Genomic DNA, 19472 nt, shown 5'->3' with positions numbered 1-19472 from the left:
TATGAAGAAGAGAGGTGGAGTTTTTTGGATGTAAATAAGTAATGGACATTCTGGGAAGACTTTGAAAGACAGCAAACCTGAAAAGATCAATTTAGTATTGTACTTTCTATTAGGACTATTTAAAAAAGAGTACAACTTATATAATGAATAATGAAAACAGGAGGGTGACTTGATAGGAATTTTGACTCAAGTTGTGAGATGAGATGATTGGAGGATGTCTAAGGACTCTTGTTTGTTTTCTTAATAGTACTGATTATGATGTTATTGAAGACTGTTGTTGGTCATTAATTCTTCTTTATGATGATGAAGGTGGGCTTGGTTCCACACTGGTGTAAGTCCCTGAAGGCTTCCACTGATTTAGCAGCCTTCACTTGCTCTTTGTATCACCAGTAATGCCAGTTAATTGTCAAAGTGTCTCTCCAGGACTGCAGGTACCTCTCAAGGCAAAAAGGGGAAACCCAGTATTTACAAGACATTAAAATACCTTGCAGAACTTGGCAGACAATTTCTGCACATACATACTTCAACCACTTTCTTAAAATCTATTCATTGCCCTTTCTTTTTTTGTTTGTTTCTTTTTTTGTTATCTTTCTCTCAGGACTCTATTAAGTGGCTTCCCAAGTCTCCTAAACTGTATGGTGGGCACAACTGGAGCTCCCAGGGCTCTCGCTGGTCGTCGTTGAAAGGAAAGGAAAGTTTTCACTGTGGAAACCTGTACAAATTCAGTGCTGCTAATGGAAAATGGAGGGAAGGAAGGATCAGTCCTGAGCAAGAAGCAGAGGAACTGGAGGATCCTGATGATGTAGGTAGTCTCCTTGAAGTCAGGAGGGACAATGCTGTGTGCTGGTCCAGAAGCAACAATCGTCTTGCAGAGCTACGCTGCCAAGTACTTTGAGTTTGTGGGAGGCTGCACAGCCTGCACTTTCACATCCTTTCTTGTGCAGAGGGTACAGAATCATGTTCAGTATTTTATTTGCTTACTTTGCTTGCTATTAAAGAATCCATCCAATCCCCAAGAGCACAGTGCAACTTGCTCATTAAGATGAGTAACTTGAGCAATGATACGGTTTTTATTTAACTTCTACTTATATCCCCTGTTACTGTCTCTTTCAGGTAAGCAGGTTGATAGCAGTATTTGAAGTTGTGCTTCCCAAGGACCGGATGGTAGAAAAGTGAGGTTGCAGTGTTACTCCACTGCATAATTAATTTTGGGTAGTGCTTTTCCAGGATGCTGACATCTGGAAAACCCTGGATGCTGTGGTTCCTCTAGCCAGTGCTCGTTATCTGTCAGCTGGATGTAAACTTGGCTGTCTTCTCGATCGTAGCCTGAGAAAAGGAGGCTGTGATTGCACTCTTGCTGCCTTTCCCTTTCAGGGTCTTGCTTGCCAGATGTTTACTAAGAGTTGGGGGAGGAACTGGGGCTCTTGCTCCTCTGCCAGGACCTCTTCTCCCTTCCTAGCCCGCTCTCCAGCCTCCACAACCAGCTCTTTCTCCTGGCCTTTCCCCTTGGCACCCTAGCACTGCTGATGAGTCTGGGTTATTTATTCTCGTGACTGTAAAGAGGCATCTCTCTCAAGAGAAGAGAGATAATGAATGTTTTATGTGAGTTAAAGCTAAACAAATTCCCTTTTAAATGAAAATAGGAAGCAATCATGCCTTGGTTGCTCTCCATGGGGTTGGCGGTGCCTCTTTCATCCCAACAAAAAGAGATTGTGGGAAAGCTCTGGTATCAACTGAAAAATAAAATGTCCAGTGGGGCTTCTGTTCCTGGTAATGCCACTGCTTTTTATTTCTGATATTAAACTTCCAAGCATAGGAAGATATATGTGGGTTTTTTTTAAAGGTGTTGACCTTTGTTTGCTTATCATTTTACTGCCAATAAAAGGTATGATTATAGTAACATGAAGATCTAATTTAACCTTACCCATCAAATTAAGGAGAAAAAATCAGCTAAATATAAATAAAGCAACCATAAAATCTGACCAGAATTTGGACATCATGGCTTAATTTCACTTAGCCAAGATAACTGATAAGTGGAAAATTATGTTTTGCAGTCAAGCTTGTCTGAAGATTTGATTGTTTGGGGGATGTGTTTTAATCGTGTATTTCTCTTTTCAAGTGCTTGTGGTGATATTGTCAATTCCTCACTGCATCTCAGATTAGGTACAGCCTAGTGCCAGGCTTCAAAGAAGGCTCCAGGATGCCTCACCTTTGAGGTTCCACTTCCAATGGACCCCTAAATCACTAAGTCTGCAGTCTCCACTCAACTGCCATTTGCAGCTAAACAAAGTCAATCCAATTACTTAAACAAAATCTTTTCTTAGTGATGTAAATGCAAGGTAGGGTCTTCCCTTCCCTCCCACACCTGTGATCCCCAAAATAGAATGTGAACCTTAAGAAACTGCAAAAAATGTTTTACTTTCTGCATGGAAAGCCCTTTCCTTTGCCTTAGGTGTGTGGTTCCTTGCCCTTGGATGGCAGATTCAGTGCTACTGAGCTGCCAGAAGCTGACCCAAATAGTCTCATTCTCATGTTCTATCCTTTTCATAGGGCGTTGCAGGACTTAGTGTGTTGTATGTGCTTGTGTGTGCCAGGGGATACAATGAAAGTCTGAATGAATACCAGTCCTCTCCTAGTTTCCATATCTACCCCCATATTGAGGGAAAACCATGTCCAGAGAAATAATGGTAAAAGAAAGATACTTGTACATTTGCTTTAAAGTTACAGATTTGTCTTTAGTGAAGCAAATCCTAAAAAAGAGCAATGTGATAGAGAGGAACAAATCCAATTTACCATAGGAAGGGGCTGGGTATCAGATAGGTATTCTCCTTGTTGTTGCTATGTTTACCTTTTTTATCTCTAACCCCCAGGAACCTATTTCCAAGTTTTCTGGCAGTCTGTTTGATACTGACGACAGCATGAGAGATCAAAGAAACACCAGAACAGTTCTTCAAGAAAAGCACAAGTTGGCAATGAAAGGGAAGACTCTTTCAGGGACTAACATTAAGGTGCAGCCACCCATCTCAGCAGCGGGCAGCTTCCCTAGTGAGAGTGGACGCATCCTGGAGGGATCAAGGGCAGTCGATGTGCCACAGCCCCCACTGAAGGTATTAAACTGCTGCATGGGCTGGGCTTGCTGATGGGGATGCTCTGTGTGTCTGTGGGGAAGCCCTTATGTCCATGGGGAAGTCCACTTCTTGTGTGAGGTAATTTATGAAAGATGCAAAGAGGGAATATTGCATAGTAGATGTCTGCAACTTCTCTTTCACAGAGTTGAGGTTTGATCTTGTGCCCACTGGCTTACATGGGAAAAGAGTTTTACATTTAAAAAACAGTAAATATTTTCTTTGTAGTCGTTCAATACTGACTCATTTTATATATCCAGCTCTGGTACTGTAAGGTCACCCCAAGAGCGTGGGCATGTTGGCATTCAGCTAAGTCTTTATTTAGTCCATGGAACAGTGGCATGGCCTTACCATCATACCATGAGAAAGCCTCCATCCCATGAAAAAGGATAAGAATTTATCAGAGAGAACTGCAAGGCTTGGACTGAAGTTTATGGAGAAAGTTGTACCCTGAACTCAATGGACATATCCCATCTTGGCACGCTTTGGAGCACATGAGGAGAAAATATGCTATACAGGTTAGCTCACAGGGATCTCTCAGTACCTCTGCTGGCCACTCATGGGCAGGAGATGCAGAATCTTGCAGCAGCCCTAGGGTCACAGGATGTAGCACCAGGAAAGGCAGCTTACTGGGTATTGCACCTGTGCTGGCACCTGTTGGTTGCATGGGCCTTTGAAGTCTCCAGCATGAGGATATGTTAAGTCTAAGCACCCAGCTTGTAGGGTGGCTTTCAATTGACTGATAGGGTATTGAGAGCAAGCAAATCAGACTGTAGATGAGGCTCGAAAGCAAAGGTTTTTTCATAAACTCATGAAAAAGTATTTACTTTTCACTCCTGTGTACTGGCATTGTTGCCATTTTGAATGCTCAGTAAACCAGTGAGTCTTATGAAACAACTGGTCTGGTCAGCAGCCTTATAAGCAGCCTTATATGTTTTTTGCATGACTGTCAAACCTGGAGAAATAATGTATTCTTTGTGTTATTAAAGAGTAAAGACTAGTCTTACATATGCCAGTGTTGAAACACAGCACTATTTTGATCTGGGTTGAGCTCTACAGGGCCAAAGCTGCAAGTGTTCAGAGTGGGAGGTAAGTTTTCATTGTTCATGTAATTAACAGGCATTGTTCATGTCATTAATCAGGCACTTACCCATTATAATTCTTTTGCAGGTAACCATTACTGTGTGCAGTCAAATGGGGAGTCTTGGTATTAGCATTGCTGGTGGAAAGGGCTCATCTCCATGTAAAGACAACGATGAGGTGCATTTCATAACTCAAAATTTATCTAGTAAACATGAGAAAGAAACTGATGAGCAGCTCTATGAAGCTATTGTTTTGTTGTTTTCTTTCTGAGGTTGTCCTCAATGTACCATCACTGTCTTTGTAATAAAGTGAACAAGAGTAAAGGTTATATTTCCTGAAGTAGAAGCTAGCAATAGATTTTCATGGGGAAGCTCCTGGAGGGATGATTTTGAAGAGAAAACCCGATGTAAACCATTGATTTTCCAAACACAACCTGTTGTCTGAAACACTGTGTGCTAGTTTCCGCTTTCTGCCTCAGTTTGGGGTCACTCCCTTGGCAATCCACATGTCTCTCCCATCCCATTTGCTCCTTCCCAGGAGCTAACTTCATTTGAGAGAAGTGTTTCTCACATCTTCTCCCTTAATTATCATTTAAATAAATGTTTGTTTCCCAGTCTGTCCCCCTTGGCACAGAGTAAACAATTTTTCTTTGTCATATGTGTCAGCTATGGAGACCTTTTTCTCTTCCTAATTTGCTAAGACATTTAGTTGTTCTTTAAGTAGAGGCAGCAGAACAACAAGTCCTGCAAATTAATTACTTCCTGTTTGCTTTTGACATCTAAGAAAACTGCAAGAAACCTGGTCAGGCCTGAAACCTGTCTTTTGTGTTACCAGGGGATCGTGATTGCACGGCTGCAGAAAGATGGTCCAACAGACTTGGCTGGGGTACAAGCAGGAGACAGAGTGGCAGAGGTAGATGGGTTGTTTGTCAGTGTGGAGTGTATTCTCTTGTTATCTTCAAATCAAATCACTCAGAGTTGGGAAATTTGAGATCTAGATCTAGGTTTGCCTTAGCTTTGTAGATACTTCCCAAATTACATTATAAAGGAATAATAATAGCATTAAATTATTGTATTCCTTCTTATTATATTCTGGTTTTCAGATGTGTATGTTCAAAGTATTCACTTAAATGTCTGATTTTTAAAGCAAAATAATGGTCTTGGTAAGCAGTTATGTAAGCACAAATGCAGTTGTACTCCGCCCAAGAAGCTTTATTATGACATTATATTAGATTTACCAGATGAGTTCATTTCAGTTGTTACAAAGAAATAGAAACTAGATGAGCTTATTTCTTAGAGGTAATTTTTGGTTGAGAGAGAACAGCTCGAAGTAACTCCCCTGATGGAGGCTTACAGTGCCAAGTGCCAAAGGATAAAAGTGTCTCTCAGGCTGCTCCACCTAAGCCTCATCTTTCCTAGCAGAAGCCACACTCTTGAGCTTCAGAGGTTCCCAAGATCACGTACAGTTTTGTGATACATATTTTTAACTTACTGTTTGTTTTTCACCTGCTGAGAAAGGTGGAGTGGGAGGAGAGCATCTACAAAATTGCACTGAGGTGAAACTTGTCAGTAATTATTTTTCACCTCTTGTTCTCTTAAACTCTCATCTATAACTTGCTTAAGTTAATAGTTTTTACTCCAGCACACTCCTTGAATTTTAAGGTAGAATAGAGCAGGCAGTATTTTATGTTTGCTACATTGCCAGGAATAGGGATACAGACTATATCAGCCAAAGTCAAATTAATGATAAAGTAGCCTACTAATTTTGTAAAACTATGCTATAGACTGATTAATAGAGGATTGTGTTACACAATGCAGATATGGAAGTTAATTTGACATCTCTAAAAGGTTAATTACAGGTAGAATTTGGTGTAATTTTATCTTTTTATTTTATGAAAAGCTTATTCTTACATAATTTTTATATTTTAGCAAACATGAGAGAATTCAAATAATTCTTTATGTATTTCACATTATCAGATGATCAAGGAGGAAAAAAACAACAAGCCTTTTAGTTACTTTAACTTCTGAGAAAAGTTTCTGTTAGAGTCAGTATCTTAAATATCACCGTTTTGCTTAGCTTCCTCCATGAGGCTATAATTCGGTCTTATTTTGGAGGCTATTTGAAATATACTAGCTACTAATGTCTGTTCATTTAATGAATAGTGAAACAAGTAAAAAAGAGAAGAAATTTCCATTGCATAATGTTCTGTTCTGCTGTTGTTATCCTACTAATAGTTATGATTTCTGTCTCCCACAAGATGGCACAATCTTTCATCTATTTAAAGAATGTGTGTGTGTGTCGGAAACAACCTCTTTTTTAATGTGTGGGAGATGAGAAGCAATTAATGCATTTAGGTGTGCCATAGGAGTCCTAATGTTTTGACCGAAGGCCTAATCTGTGTACAAATAACCAGCATTTTTCTCTTGATATTATGTGTTACAACAGCTTATTGTTGAACTGACCATTTCAACAGTTCGAATATACAGTGTGTTCATCAAAAAGGGCACATAGCAAGAATTACAACATTTGCTTTCACTGTGCAATCATATGTAATGATAGGGTCAAGCATCTGTATACTAACCTGAGAGGGAGAGAATTCCCTTCTTAAACAGCATTCAGAATAAAAATGTGCATTTCTACTGCTTTTTCTTTAAAGGCATCCCTCGTTTCAGAGCCCAACACTCTTGATGCTGTTCCCATTGAAGCTTCATCCAAGGGCAGTCCCTTCCCAACAGTAAACCACGTCATAACAGTAAGTAAGACAGCCCCAGTGAGTAACAAATCATTCTTAGCAAAGTACTTTGTGTTGTCTGTCATTAAGGCTAGCAAATATGGTAAAGACTGGCACAATACTTGTTAGCAGCTCTGTAAGAGGGGAACACCTACCAAAGATTAGTGGTCTTATCAAGTGTTTACTTGGCTGTCACTGCAGCTGGGATGTGGCTTCGAGTGGAGTTCATCTGGATAAGCACCAGACCAGAGCTTTTGAAGCACTCTGTTTTGGAGGTTCTAAGAGTAGTGTCCATTCCCTCCCGTTTGAGTGTTTATTCTGTTGTATAGACTCTCTTTCTAGCTAATGGAAGGAGCAGCATTTCCAGGAGGCCTCTTTTAGGAGGGAGATGTTGAGCTGCTACCTGGAGGTGACCATTTATATCTTTTGATTCAAGGGGTAACTTATGTGACAGGCTAAAACTGCATGCCTATATTTTAGGTGGCTATTTTCACATGAGATTAAACCTCTCACACGTGCCACAGGACACAGCTGAGCCTGCAGGATGGCTTTAAGAAACCTGGTCCACTTTTGTAAACTCTCGAAATCTCAACTCTCTGAAGACCAGTCTCTGATGGTCCAATCATGTCCATCTAGGTGCACACCTGAAATTATGGCTTTATTAGGGAAATACAATAAGATCAAGATGTCTGAATGATTAAGGTCAAAAAGCAACTTGCTTGTATTAAGCCTGAAGTACCAGGAAGCAACAACTGTTTCTCCTACAGCAGATGCCTGAGGAGTGTTTTGTTATTCCTCTTCCAACCTTTTTTTATCCTTTTCCAGGAAGGCCCTTCACAACCCAGCTAATGGCAAAGTGAAAATTTACCTACTATTTGAAAGACTATAATGAAAGACCACATTCAGTTTTTATTAACCATACACAATTTTTTAAATAATGTGATTTGTTAGTTGGCTGAAAAATAAGAAAATAGATCACACAAATTTGGTTTCCTCTGGTTTCCTGTGTGAATTGCTATTTAAGGAGGGTTGAGCTTCAGCTTTTGTCTATGAGGTGGACCAACAAATGTTTTCTTTTCTGTTCAGTTGCTTAAAGAAACTTATTTTGGGGGCTGTGGTCTCCAGTATCCTCTTGTGAAACATTTAGACCACTCCTATTTTCCAGATCAAAATGCTTCTATAATTTGTTTTGGTCCAGCTCTACTTGGTAACTGTTTCTTACAGTCTTAACCCACATTGCAGGAAGCACAAGGTTTCCTGCTAGAGGAACTACTGTTGAAATTGTTGATTTTCACATTGCTAGGGGCCTGGATCTGTTGTAGTGTGTCAGAATTTTAGTGTTTTCAGTTGAAAAGAGGAAATGACTGCTTTTTATGTTGTATGCCTCTTGGAAAATAATGTCTCCCTTAAAGTTCTTCAGCTGTGAAAGGAGAAGGAGGCAGATTACACCAAGATACTTACTTACCTTAGAGCATGGTGGACAGAGGGAGTCATTTGGCCAAATATGTTCCAAGTGTCTAAAGTAGCCAAAATATGTGTTCTTCTGTGGAGAAACACTTGTATTTTGGTTCCTTCCTTCCTTCCTTCCTTCCTTCCTTCCTTCCTTCCTTCCTTCCTTCCTCCCTCCCTCCCTCCCTCCCTCCCTCCCTCCCTCCCTCCCTCCCTTCCTTCCTTCCTTCCTTCCTCCCTCCCTCCCTCCCTCCCTCCCTCCCTCCCTTCTTTTTTAATCTTTATCAGAACCTTTCAATTGTGTAGTTATTGCCTTTAACCTAGAACAGTTTTCATTAGTTTTAGGGATTATGGGCTTTTGAGGAGTATCCTGCTGTCTCAGGAACTGCTCAGTATCTCATCTCCTCTCACACTTGGCTTTCTCTGGTTTCCTCTTATTTCTCAGTAACTGTCTTATCTGAAAAATGTTTGCAGCCTGGCTTCTTATAGAGGACATGTTTTGCATGTTCAGATAAGCAGATGGCAGTAGGACCTTAATGCAGAATCTTCTTTGCTAGGAATCTAGGAAGGTTTGTTTCCTTCGTATTTCTGACTAGATTTCAAGAGAAGATGGGTGCATCTGCATCAAGGCAGGGAAAGAGAGAAGCGCATTGTCAAAGAAGCCAAAGGCTCTTATTATTCTTCCTATAAAAGCTGAATTATGTGCTGGATGTTGCCTACCTCCCATCTCTCCTATGTCATCACTGTTCCTTCCCATCTCTCCTATGTCATCACTGTTCCTTCCCATCTCTCCTATGTCACCACTGTTCCTTCCCTCCAGCATAGACTCAGTCTTTATCTTTTTTTTTTAATTGAATTTGAATAAACATTCTTTTTGTATATGCTGTTATAATATTTATCTCTTATTTGCTACCCATAGCCCTCTATCCATGTCTTTCCATTGCCTATCCCATCTCTGAGCCTGATGCTTTGACATTATAAAAGGCAATGCTGCTACCAGATTCAGGTTTCCTCTTTGCTCTCCATGTGCCTGGTTGCTCTAACTTATTCTAAAAGTCTCATTTGAATTGTTAACACATCCAGTCAAACTCAATTTGAAACCCTTTGTTCCAGCTTTAAGATTCTATGACAGTGTGAATGATCAGTGTTTTATTCGACAGAAAATGAAAAGTTCTTTCATGCCAAGTCATTGTTTTGCAAAGGAAAAATGGGAATTGCCCTTGGTTTTAATATAGTTATTTTATTGAAATGTAGAGGCCCCAGAACTTTCATTACAGTTATAGTACTTTTTTACATACTGTATTTTATAGACTTTTCTCAGCTATGCTAATCACACCAAAAATATGGAATCCTTTATTTTATTTTAATTAGCATACATAAAACCAAATTAAACAGTCTTTGGAATTTAAAATTGTAATACTAATATAAGAGTATGTATGTAAATATGGGCATCAAAAGATGACAGGTTAGAAACAGATCTACACGCAGGCTGCATGTAAAATGCTGCATAGACTATCTACAGCGGGGAGGAAAAAATGCAGGATACAAACTCTGCCAATAGTGCCCCCTGCTGATAGAAGGAACTTCAACTTGGAGTTCAGTTCTCTATTTTTCTGTCCTCTGCCCTCTGCTCCGTATTTCCTACTCATCCTCTCAAACACAGAACAAGCTCTGCACAGTCTTTCTCCAGAAAAAAATACTTTTATTCAAGCTCTGACTAAAGTTTCCAATGGATATTGTCTGACTGAATGGAGAGTATTGCCAGGTTTCAGCATCTCCTATCACTTCATGACATGCATCGTCATGTCATTTCTTGGATCCATTTTTTGGGGCTATTAACATCATAAGGGTATTAGAGACTTTCTATTTAATATAAAACCTCTCAAAGGATTGGACAGATCTGAAGAACTTCTTTAAGCTAAAAAAGCCAAATGTTTCAGCTTTTCTGTTAAAAGTGCAGAGATACCAAATTCTGACTCAGTCAGAACAGACTCACTTCAAAGTTTAAATTCTTCAGTTTTGCAGAGCTTGTAATTAACAATGCTAAATAGGAAAAACCTTTAAAAAATAAGTCATTAATTGATCTGTTCAAGACACCGTATTGGAATACCTCAAAGTTACAGAAAAGAAATGTACAAAATAAACCCATATTTTGGTAGACAATATAAACACTTTAGACAACATAAGCAAAAACACATACAAGAAACAAGTAGACTCAAGCAAGGCACCATGATGTAGGACATAACATAGTATTTGAGAATGAAAGAGGATAAATATTTGAACAATCACACAAATGATCAGCATCTCCCATTGGGAAATGCATCCTCATGGACTCTGGGAATTCAGCAGAGGAGGTGGCTGTACTGAATTCCTGTAGGTGTTCAGGTATGACTGCTGCCTTTCACAGGGGTGATGAGTTTCTTCAGAGTCAAAGGATTGGTAACTTGGGCCATGGGTAGCACTGCTTATGAGGGCAGTACCTTTTAAGTCTTCCAATGTGATCAAAAGAATGCATGTTCTTCAATGTTTTTATAGCATCAGGCCGTCAATGATTTCACAGAAAGCACTTGAATGAAAATCTACGAAGTACCAATTTCCAGTTTCAGGGAAATCATTATCCACTGGTACATTAGAAGATGAAAGAAATGCAGGAAGGGCAATTTTCATACGAAGTTGGAATTATATAAAAGGCTTTTATGGCCAGCAACATTGCAGATATGACATGGTGGACACTGATCTTTCATTTTTTGTCTGATATGAAATGCAATGTTGAGTTTTACTTAACTCCCTTGCCTTGTGCATTGCCCTTTGGAAGTACTGAACTGCTGGATAGGAAGAATAGAAAGGAACTTTGTTCTAAACATGCCATGCCCAAATGTTATATATACTACACTCTGGGAGACAGATAAAACATTAAAAGGGCTCACATGCTATCCCAATAAGAAGGGAGAAAATACCCAGTTTTAAACCTGGCCTTTAAAGGATATCAATCTCTAGGAAATTCACACAGAAGAAATTTTAGGGTAGAGCAAATGCAGTGGCATTTGTCTAGTGCATTGAACCACCAGAAAGCCATGCTGAGCTGAAGTAGATTTCAGATCAAAATACCAGTGTGGAAAGAGCAATGAGCTCAGGGAAGAGGGATGGGGTGCTCTGAGCTCTCACTGGGATGCTGCATGCAAAACCAAGACGGCATGTTTGAAAACAGTGCCAAAGCTCAGGCATGAGTCTTTCACTGTGCTTGAGAGCAGTGTGGCTGCTCCAACTGTAAGGAATCATGTGCTGCCTTCTTCCAACCCTGAGCAGGTGCTGTTATGAGCCAGTGGCCCCATGAACGCAGCAGCATGAGCTGCTGCTTTCCCTGTGCAGAAGTCTTCTCCTGCACAGCATAATGAGGTGCTTCTTCCATGCCTGACCATAGATTTATCTTCTCCAGGGTGCAGGAGAGGTTTATACCTATCTCTTCATCTGACTTCATAATTCCTGGAGTTTGGCCACAGGCTTCGCAATCAGTGAAATAACACTGTAATGCATCAGGGGAAGGGATGCAGTCAAGGATTTCCAAGACCAGGAGTGTTAGGGATGCAGTATGAAACACATGCTACTTAAAATGTTCCTCGTAATATGCTATTAAAGGGAAGTGGTGTTGAATGCCTGGGTGGGGTTTGCAAGTACACATGGTTTCATACATGCTGCTGTGCATTAGGAGTTTCTTGTGGTTCTACCTCAGCCCCTGCCCCATCCTTCCTCCCCTGTGGCACCTAGGCTACCTTGCCTGCTTCTGCAGTGAGGTTGCTTGTGGGTAACAAATTCAAGAGGATTTAATTAGATCTCTTTGTATTTCCTGTATGTTTTATTTTGGAGAGAAGGTTGCTTTTATCCTTTCTCTTTGGGAGCAACGCATCATATCGCTTTAATGAAATAGCCTACTAGATGCCAGGTTGGTCTGAACTGTGAGGGAGTTATCAGCTCATTCTCTGCTGTTCTCATTGGATGCATTTTGGCATCTTTTAAAAAAAATATTATTTAAAAATCCAGTTGTGTAACACTTTTTCAGGCATGACTCAATGCCCTCCTTCACTTGAAATTTGATTTAGACAGTTTCTTCCATAAGTACAGTCATTACCAAATGCAGCCTTTCGCGTCTAGCAAAGGCATGTTTGAACTGTTTAGTGGGAAGTCTCAATTTCCTGTTGCTCAAGTCTAAAATAATGCTGCCATCAGCAGTGATGATAAAAAAGGTAAAATTAAGTGTGAAATCATTGCATTATTTATGAGGTTTATGCAACCCCCTGCAAATGCTCTCAGCTGGGTAGATGATTTTACTTTCCCCTGTTTACACCAGTGCTAAGGCTGGTACCCTTCAGTGAAGATCAGTTGTTAAGACAAATATGTACTGTTCAGATATATAGTAGGCAGGCTTCCCTATTCGAGGTATTTTCTTGCTGAGGAATATTTTCTTTAGAAACTGACCTGTTTGAATTAGGGTTAAAAATTTGTCTGTCTTTATTCCAAAAGGTCAATCCAAACCCTTTCCCCTTGCCCCTATTCTTTCAAACTTGGGCTTTTCATGTGTCTGATCACCTTCTGATTCATAGCCTCTCTCCCCAGTGGCTGGCCTTGCTTGCAGCTGTGCTTTGCCCTGTCGCTGCTGGTTATGCCTTTCATGCGAAGCTCAGGTTTTCTGTGACTCTTGCCTTGAGAGCTTTATTCTGCTGCTAAGATTGGAGTATGGCCCTATGAGGGGGGAGGTCAGGGAAAGGGGAAGACTTATGAAAGAGAAAAAAGGTGGTGGGTTTTGTTCTGTTTGGATTTGTTTTGAAAAGGTTAAAAAATACAAAATGAGCTGTTCTTTACAGGCCGTTCTGCAACCTTTTGGATAAACATTTTTATTACAAGTGGTAAAGGAAAGCACATGTGCACAGCAGGAAGTTAAAAATTGTTGGATGTTAACCTGTTGTCAGAACATCTCATTTATTATGCTTTAAGAAGATGCTTTCAGCTGGAGGATCATAGGTAGTTGTGGGTTTGTTCCTATCCTATTTCAATATGAAAGAATTTTTGCAGCCAATACCACAGATGAATTATCCCAGGTTATTTAGATGGATTTATTTTATTAGGGCTTCTTGCAGTGGACCAGTAGTGCATAGGCCAATTAAAGGACCCCAGCATTTGATGAAGGGTGGTAATTCCATTAAATGAGTGTGTGAAATAGTTTGATTTTTATCAATACCTGATTTAAGCAAGAATGAAATTTTTAGTGAATCTTTTCAGTGTCCAAAGTCTTAGTATTTATGTTGAAAAGTGAGAGAAAGGTGCAAACAAGGTAGTGAATGAAATTCCCATAGTGAACACACTGGTTTTGGTATGGGATATGTCCTTTGAGAAATTTACTTTTTAGGCACTGCAAATACAGTTTCAGGGGCAAAAGGAAAATAGTAACCTGTTTAAAATGATTAATCATACATTTTTCTGGAAAAGTAGTCCATATATTTTGATGGCTTGGGATTGACTCGTGCTTCAGGTATTATTTTAATAATGAGTGAACAATGATGGGAAGCGAGTAGGAGGACTATGCTATTTCAATGGAAATATTTTAAACAAGTTCAGACACTATTCAGTAAAAACTAGTGGAGTAAAATAATGGTACAACACAGGATCCTGGATAATCTGTTTTCCTACACCAGGACCAACTTCTGAAGAATTACTGGTAGAAAATGGGAATTCTACACTTTCCCACATGCCTTAGGGAAGCAACTTGAGCTCAGTTGCCTGTACTGGAAAGGTTTTCCTTCTTTCCATCCCAGATGTCTGTCTTGTCCTTCTTGTAATGGGCAGTGGAAATAATTTGCTTCCACTTTTTGTGACATTTTTTTGCACATGAAATCTGTTCTTCTGCCTGTCTTCGATCATGATGCACCAGGAAATGTGCATTTAAATATGAATGTTAAAGAAAAGTTTCAAAAGCAAAACTTGCCTATTTAACAAGGTAAAACTCTTGTTAATGAAGATAAGCCTGGAAATCTGAAAATACTTCTGGGAAGAGAAACAGTGGATTTGAGAAAAGGATGGAACAAAAGATCATGCTGAGTTTTGTTACTTTGCTTTGGTTTTGTATCTGGTTTGTTTGTTTGGGTTTTTTATTTTTTCCCTAAAAACCAAAACTGGATAAGGAAAGGAATCTGATAAAACTTAGTGATTGCTTTATTTTCCTGTAGTGATTGTGGTTTTTCTGGAGCTAGGGTGAATGTGAAGGCAGTGGTGGGCAGTGCTAGGTTCCTAGGGGATGGCTAGGTGAAGATGGAAAGTCCTCTGTGGGTAGAACTGACAAGCATGTTTCTTACATCTATTTTGTTTTGTGTTGTTATTGGTTTGGTTTTTTTTGTTGTTGTTGTTATTGTTTGTTTGTGTTTTTTTTGTGGTTTTTTTTTTTTCAGGAGATTGATATCTTTGATGCTAGGAGAGAGAAAGTAGAGGCCTGATCCTCTTTTTGCTGCTGCTATTGCATAGGTGGCACAATTCACAATTAAGAGTTGTTTTGTTTTGTAAGTGGTACCTATGATTCAATTGTGAGGAAATCAGGGCTCTTCTACATCCTGTCAAGGAGGCAGGCACAGAGCCGTACAATTGGCCACAACGGAAGGAGCAGTAGTGGGTTTGGGGAGAGCAATGTGTTCATAAGGGGTTTCAGTGAGAGAGTGGGCAGGGAGATGTGGAGCAAGCAGAGGGAGAAAGGATACGGCTGTGCTTGAACCAGAATATTTGATTTGTTAGAGAAACTCAGCGTTATGTCTCCAAATCAGCATGAGTGGGTGTATGTGCGAGCTTTCATCTGCCTGGAGAGGATACAGAGGGACAGCTGCAGATCAAAGCTGAGCCTGCTTTCCTCTTGAGAGCACAGATTTCCAGCCTTTGCAGCACTTCTGGGCTCAGACACTGTTCAACCTCCACTTTAGAAAGTTAGTCAGTCATTTGGTGCCAGTTCCTGTTTATCTGCAGCAGCATGAAAGGTTACATGGAAGACTTCCCCCAGCACCACTTATTTCATGGAATTGGTTGCTACAATTACTATAGAAATGCTGGACAGGCATTAACCAGTGGACAGGAAGTTGTCTAACTGGGAGCCTAACTGGGGCCACTGGTTGCAAAGTCTTGAAGCTGGCAGCTCAAGCACTTAGCAGTGTTCAGGCTTTCAGACCGTGGTGTAGGAGAGAGTGTGTCATCAAGGAAATGAAATAAGTTTTTGGGAAAGCTGGGCCAAATTACAGTTTGCAGTGTATTGAACATAGGGAGAAATGTGAAGTATTCACACCAGAACTGAGCATCCTGTGGAATTCATTCCTCTAGCAAGATTGCTACAATCGTAGTTTTATGTTTCTTTCAGATAATTAATTACTTTTTAAAAAATAATTTTTAAGTAATTAATTTTATTTTTTTTAAATAATTCTCTTTTAAAATGTATATTTTTTGTTATGATAAATAAAATTAATAGCGGTCTGTAAAAGAAGGATATTTCAGTGGTGGAGGGGAATAACACACAACAACTTCATGTTATTAGTTTAATTTTTTAGGGTTATGCCTCACCAACAGCTAGATATTTTTTTCTGTTTTCCATTTCATCAATTAAATTCACTTTTTAACTGTAAGAGTTAGTCCCATCATAGTATTTGAAAATAGTATTCAAGAATCAGACTCCAGAAATCATGAAGTATTTTAAGAAATGCTTTTACAGAGAATTGGATTTGATTCCTTTTAAGTTGGATCACTGAGGAGTAGACACCATGCTGATAAAGAGAATTTCCATAACTCACATTCAAAATGGCTAAGGGCTGTTCTTCAAAGGGAAAAAGACATACCGGTGACTCTTCCTTCATACTTGCTAATTTAACGCAATCTGGTCATGGAGAAACACTATTAACACTTAGTGAATAGTGAACACTAATTAGTATTCGCTCTTAGTGAATAGTGAACACTAATAATAGTGTTTGCTATTAGTGAATAGTGAACACTAATAGTAAACACTATTAGTACCATGGTACACAAAGAAGGGCCTTCCTTGAGCTTTGAAAAGACAGCTCGATGAAATGCAAAGTCTGGCCCTGGGTATTTCTGCAGATAACTTCAGATAGGGCAGAGACCTCCACACTGGTTCTTGAGATGGCAGAATTTCAATATATGACCCAGCATACCACCCTTATATATAGGATGTGCATTTGCTTTAGCGCAAAGCTGCTGGCTATCGTTAAGTAAGAAATATCTTTCAGCAATGAACAGAGCCAAGAGAAACATCCAGTGTGTGGAAAGCTTATAAATGCTGTCAGGTGTGCATGACAGAAGAAAATCTTCCCAGGAGCTGTTAGCTTGGCAAGTACTTAGGATCTATATAGCTTATTTAAAGCTTCCAGAAATGTGTCCTTCTTAGTCTACACAAAAGGAAGGAAAAAAAGACAAAAAAAAAAAGGAGCTATGTCTGAATGTTCAATACTCCAGGGAATATAACTTAATTTATACCTGGTTTTAAAATTAGTTTATGCCCATCATGGGGGAGATTCAGCTCTGGACTGGCACGTGCATTTTGGTATCTATGTGTAGTGTGCATGCCCCCCCCGTAGTCAGTAGAGTTTGAGCTAATGCAATTGATGGAACCTGGGGATTAATTCATTTTACTTCAATGCAGAAAACTACAGGCTGACCAGCTGAACAGCCATGAAGCATCTATGAGCTTGTGTCATTTCCTAAATCTAATAATGTACAACAAGGAAATAGTATAGAAATGATTGAATTGTGTGGTGTCAACATTAATCATTCTTGTGAAGCATGACAAAATGCAAGTAAATAGCTGATAAATAAAAAATACTACCTTTTCTGAAAATTTTCAGACCATGCCTAAGATGTGCATTTTATGTATTACCTGTTATTATATTACTTGCTCATTAGGTATATTGACTTACTGTTATATGTTCCATTAGATATATTGACTTACTGTTCATTGCATGTTAAACTTTTTAAAAAATTAGTAAAAAGTCTGATTTGCACATCAGAGTTAAATTTGTAATAACCTATTCATTGATACAAACCATTACTGGTACATAATTTGCCTATACGTAAAGAACCTGGTATTCTCCTCTTTTCTCTTTACAGCACTTAAATGAATTACAAAACATTACAATATAGTTCTCAAAGAACACAAAGTTCTAGAACAAAAATTGATATGAATCAAAGCCATATATGCATATTTATTAGTGAATTACAGATTGACATTTTGTCTTACTGTTTCCCTTAAACATATTTTGTCAGTAAAAAAGCCAAAATATGCATTTTTCCAAAGAGCAATAATTGATATGCTTATAATTATATTTTAGATAATTTATAGTTACATAAATTATAATTTATATTTTTATGGTACTTCATAATTTATTAATTCCATTATTAATAAATAATGAAGTTAAATAATAGTAGATCTATATTTTTCATATTTACTTGTGCTTATAAAGATCTTTTTATCCTTTTTTTCTTTTTCCTTTCTTTATTCCTATGGAAGTTTGTTTTTTTTTAATTAAAAAAAGCTAGCCAGTGAGAGGCAAAGGTGATTTATCTCTATTTTGCTTTAATTATCAATGCAATTTTTGGCATAGAACACTTTCTTTCAGAAAGCTGAAAATAAAAGAAAACAAAAAAAGGACTAGGGAGAACCTCCATCCTTTATTGGAGGGGGGAAACATAGTAACAAAGGATGAGGAAAAGGCTGAGGTACTTAACACCACTTGTCTCAGTCTTTTAGAGTAAATTCAGTTGTTCTCTGGGTATGAGCTCCCTGAGGAGGAGAACGAAGCTCCCCGAATCCAAAGGGAAATGGTTGCAACCTGCTTCGACACACACGTCTATGGAGCTGAATGGGATCCACCCAAGGGTACTGGGAGAGCTAGTGGAAGTGCAGCCAAGTAACAAGTAACAAGCAATAAGAGGAGAGGAAGTGGCCTCAAGTTATGCCAGGGTAGGTTCAGATTCAGAAGAAAAATGTCTTCACTGAAAGGGCTGTCAAGCACTGGCACAGGCTGCTCAGGGAAGTGGTTGAGTCACTATCCCTGGCAGTATTTAAAAGACATGTAGATGTGGCACGAGGGACATGGTTTAGTGATGGACTTGGCAGTGTTAGGTGAACAGTTGGACTTGATCTTAAAGGTCTTTTCCAGAGTAAACTATTCTATGATCCTATGAAACACTGCTATGTTACAACTCTCCCATGTTTGTCTCATCACCTGCTTCACCTTTAAACCCTTTACACACTTCTCTGCTCTTGACCTGACTCTTTTCTCTGAAATCTTTTGCATCTTGCTGAAGATACCTCGAATAATCCTCACACGCCCTTCCACTTCTGATGAAGATAACGACCAGCTGCCCCCAGACCCGGGTGACTTTGAGCCTGAGGAACCCGACAGCACAGAAGACCATGCCTATTCGGACTGTCTGAACAGTGCTTTTTACCCTCCATAATAAAGTACTTCTCTGGAAGGAGTTCGCGGGTGGTTTTCTGTCCCATTGTTTGATTACATTTAATGTAGTAGTTGAACCGCTATGCCTTATTTGTAGGGAAAACCATTACACAGAAGATGGATTTGAGCTGGGGGAGAAGAGCCCATGTTTGTATTTCTTTGCCTTGAACTTTCCTTTGACCAGAACCTGCGCACTTGAAACAAAATGTGCTGGGTGAGGTTAAGTGAATGTGACCACATGTTTCAATAACCACTTGTAAGGGCATCCAACAGAACCTAAATACAATGGCAAAAAGACCATGTGATTTTTATTCAGAAGGTACTTTACCCATCTGGAAACACACTGAAAACAATTGTATAGTTTGGAGGGTATTTTTTAAAACTTGTGTCTATGTTTTGTCTATTATAGCTTACCCTTTTTCTACCCCCAGGTTCCTTTGCATTGTTCCTTTTAATTTCGTTTTCTATGAGAATAAAAAAATCCTTTTCTGTCTTTTATACAGTGCTGTTGTTTTGTTTTGTTTTGTTTTTTTTTTCTTCCCTGCAGAGAAATGTTATATCCAAATATTATTTCCATTGGAATTCTCTATC

The 19472-nt window shown here is 39.2% G+C and overlaps 1 protein-coding gene across 1 annotated transcript; it reads left to right on the top strand.

Moving 5' to 3' along the window:
• Nucleotides 1–403: 403 nt before the first annotated feature.
• Nucleotides 404–18903, top strand: LOC133213042 (protein scribble homolog; the record flags this gene model as incomplete). Its single annotated transcript, XM_061354993.1, has 6 exons — nucleotides 404–802; nucleotides 2871–3107; nucleotides 4296–4385; nucleotides 5043–5120; nucleotides 6865–6960; nucleotides 18730–18903. Coding segments are annotated over 6 exons (1053 nt in total), but the record flags the coding sequence as incomplete, so codon positions are not given.
• Between the last annotated feature and the right edge of the window lie 569 nt (nucleotides 18904–19472).

Source organism: Neopsephotus bourkii, unplaced genomic scaffold, assembly GCF_033783945.1.
Source record: "Neopsephotus bourkii isolate Nb327-2 ecotype Australia unplaced genomic scaffold, CSIRO-AGI_Nbou_v1 NB_756, whole genome shotgun sequence".
Lineage (NCBI taxonomy): Eukaryota > Metazoa > Chordata > Aves > Psittaciformes > Psittacidae > Neopsephotus > Neopsephotus bourkii.
This window is presented reverse-complemented; position numbering and strand designations above follow the sequence as displayed.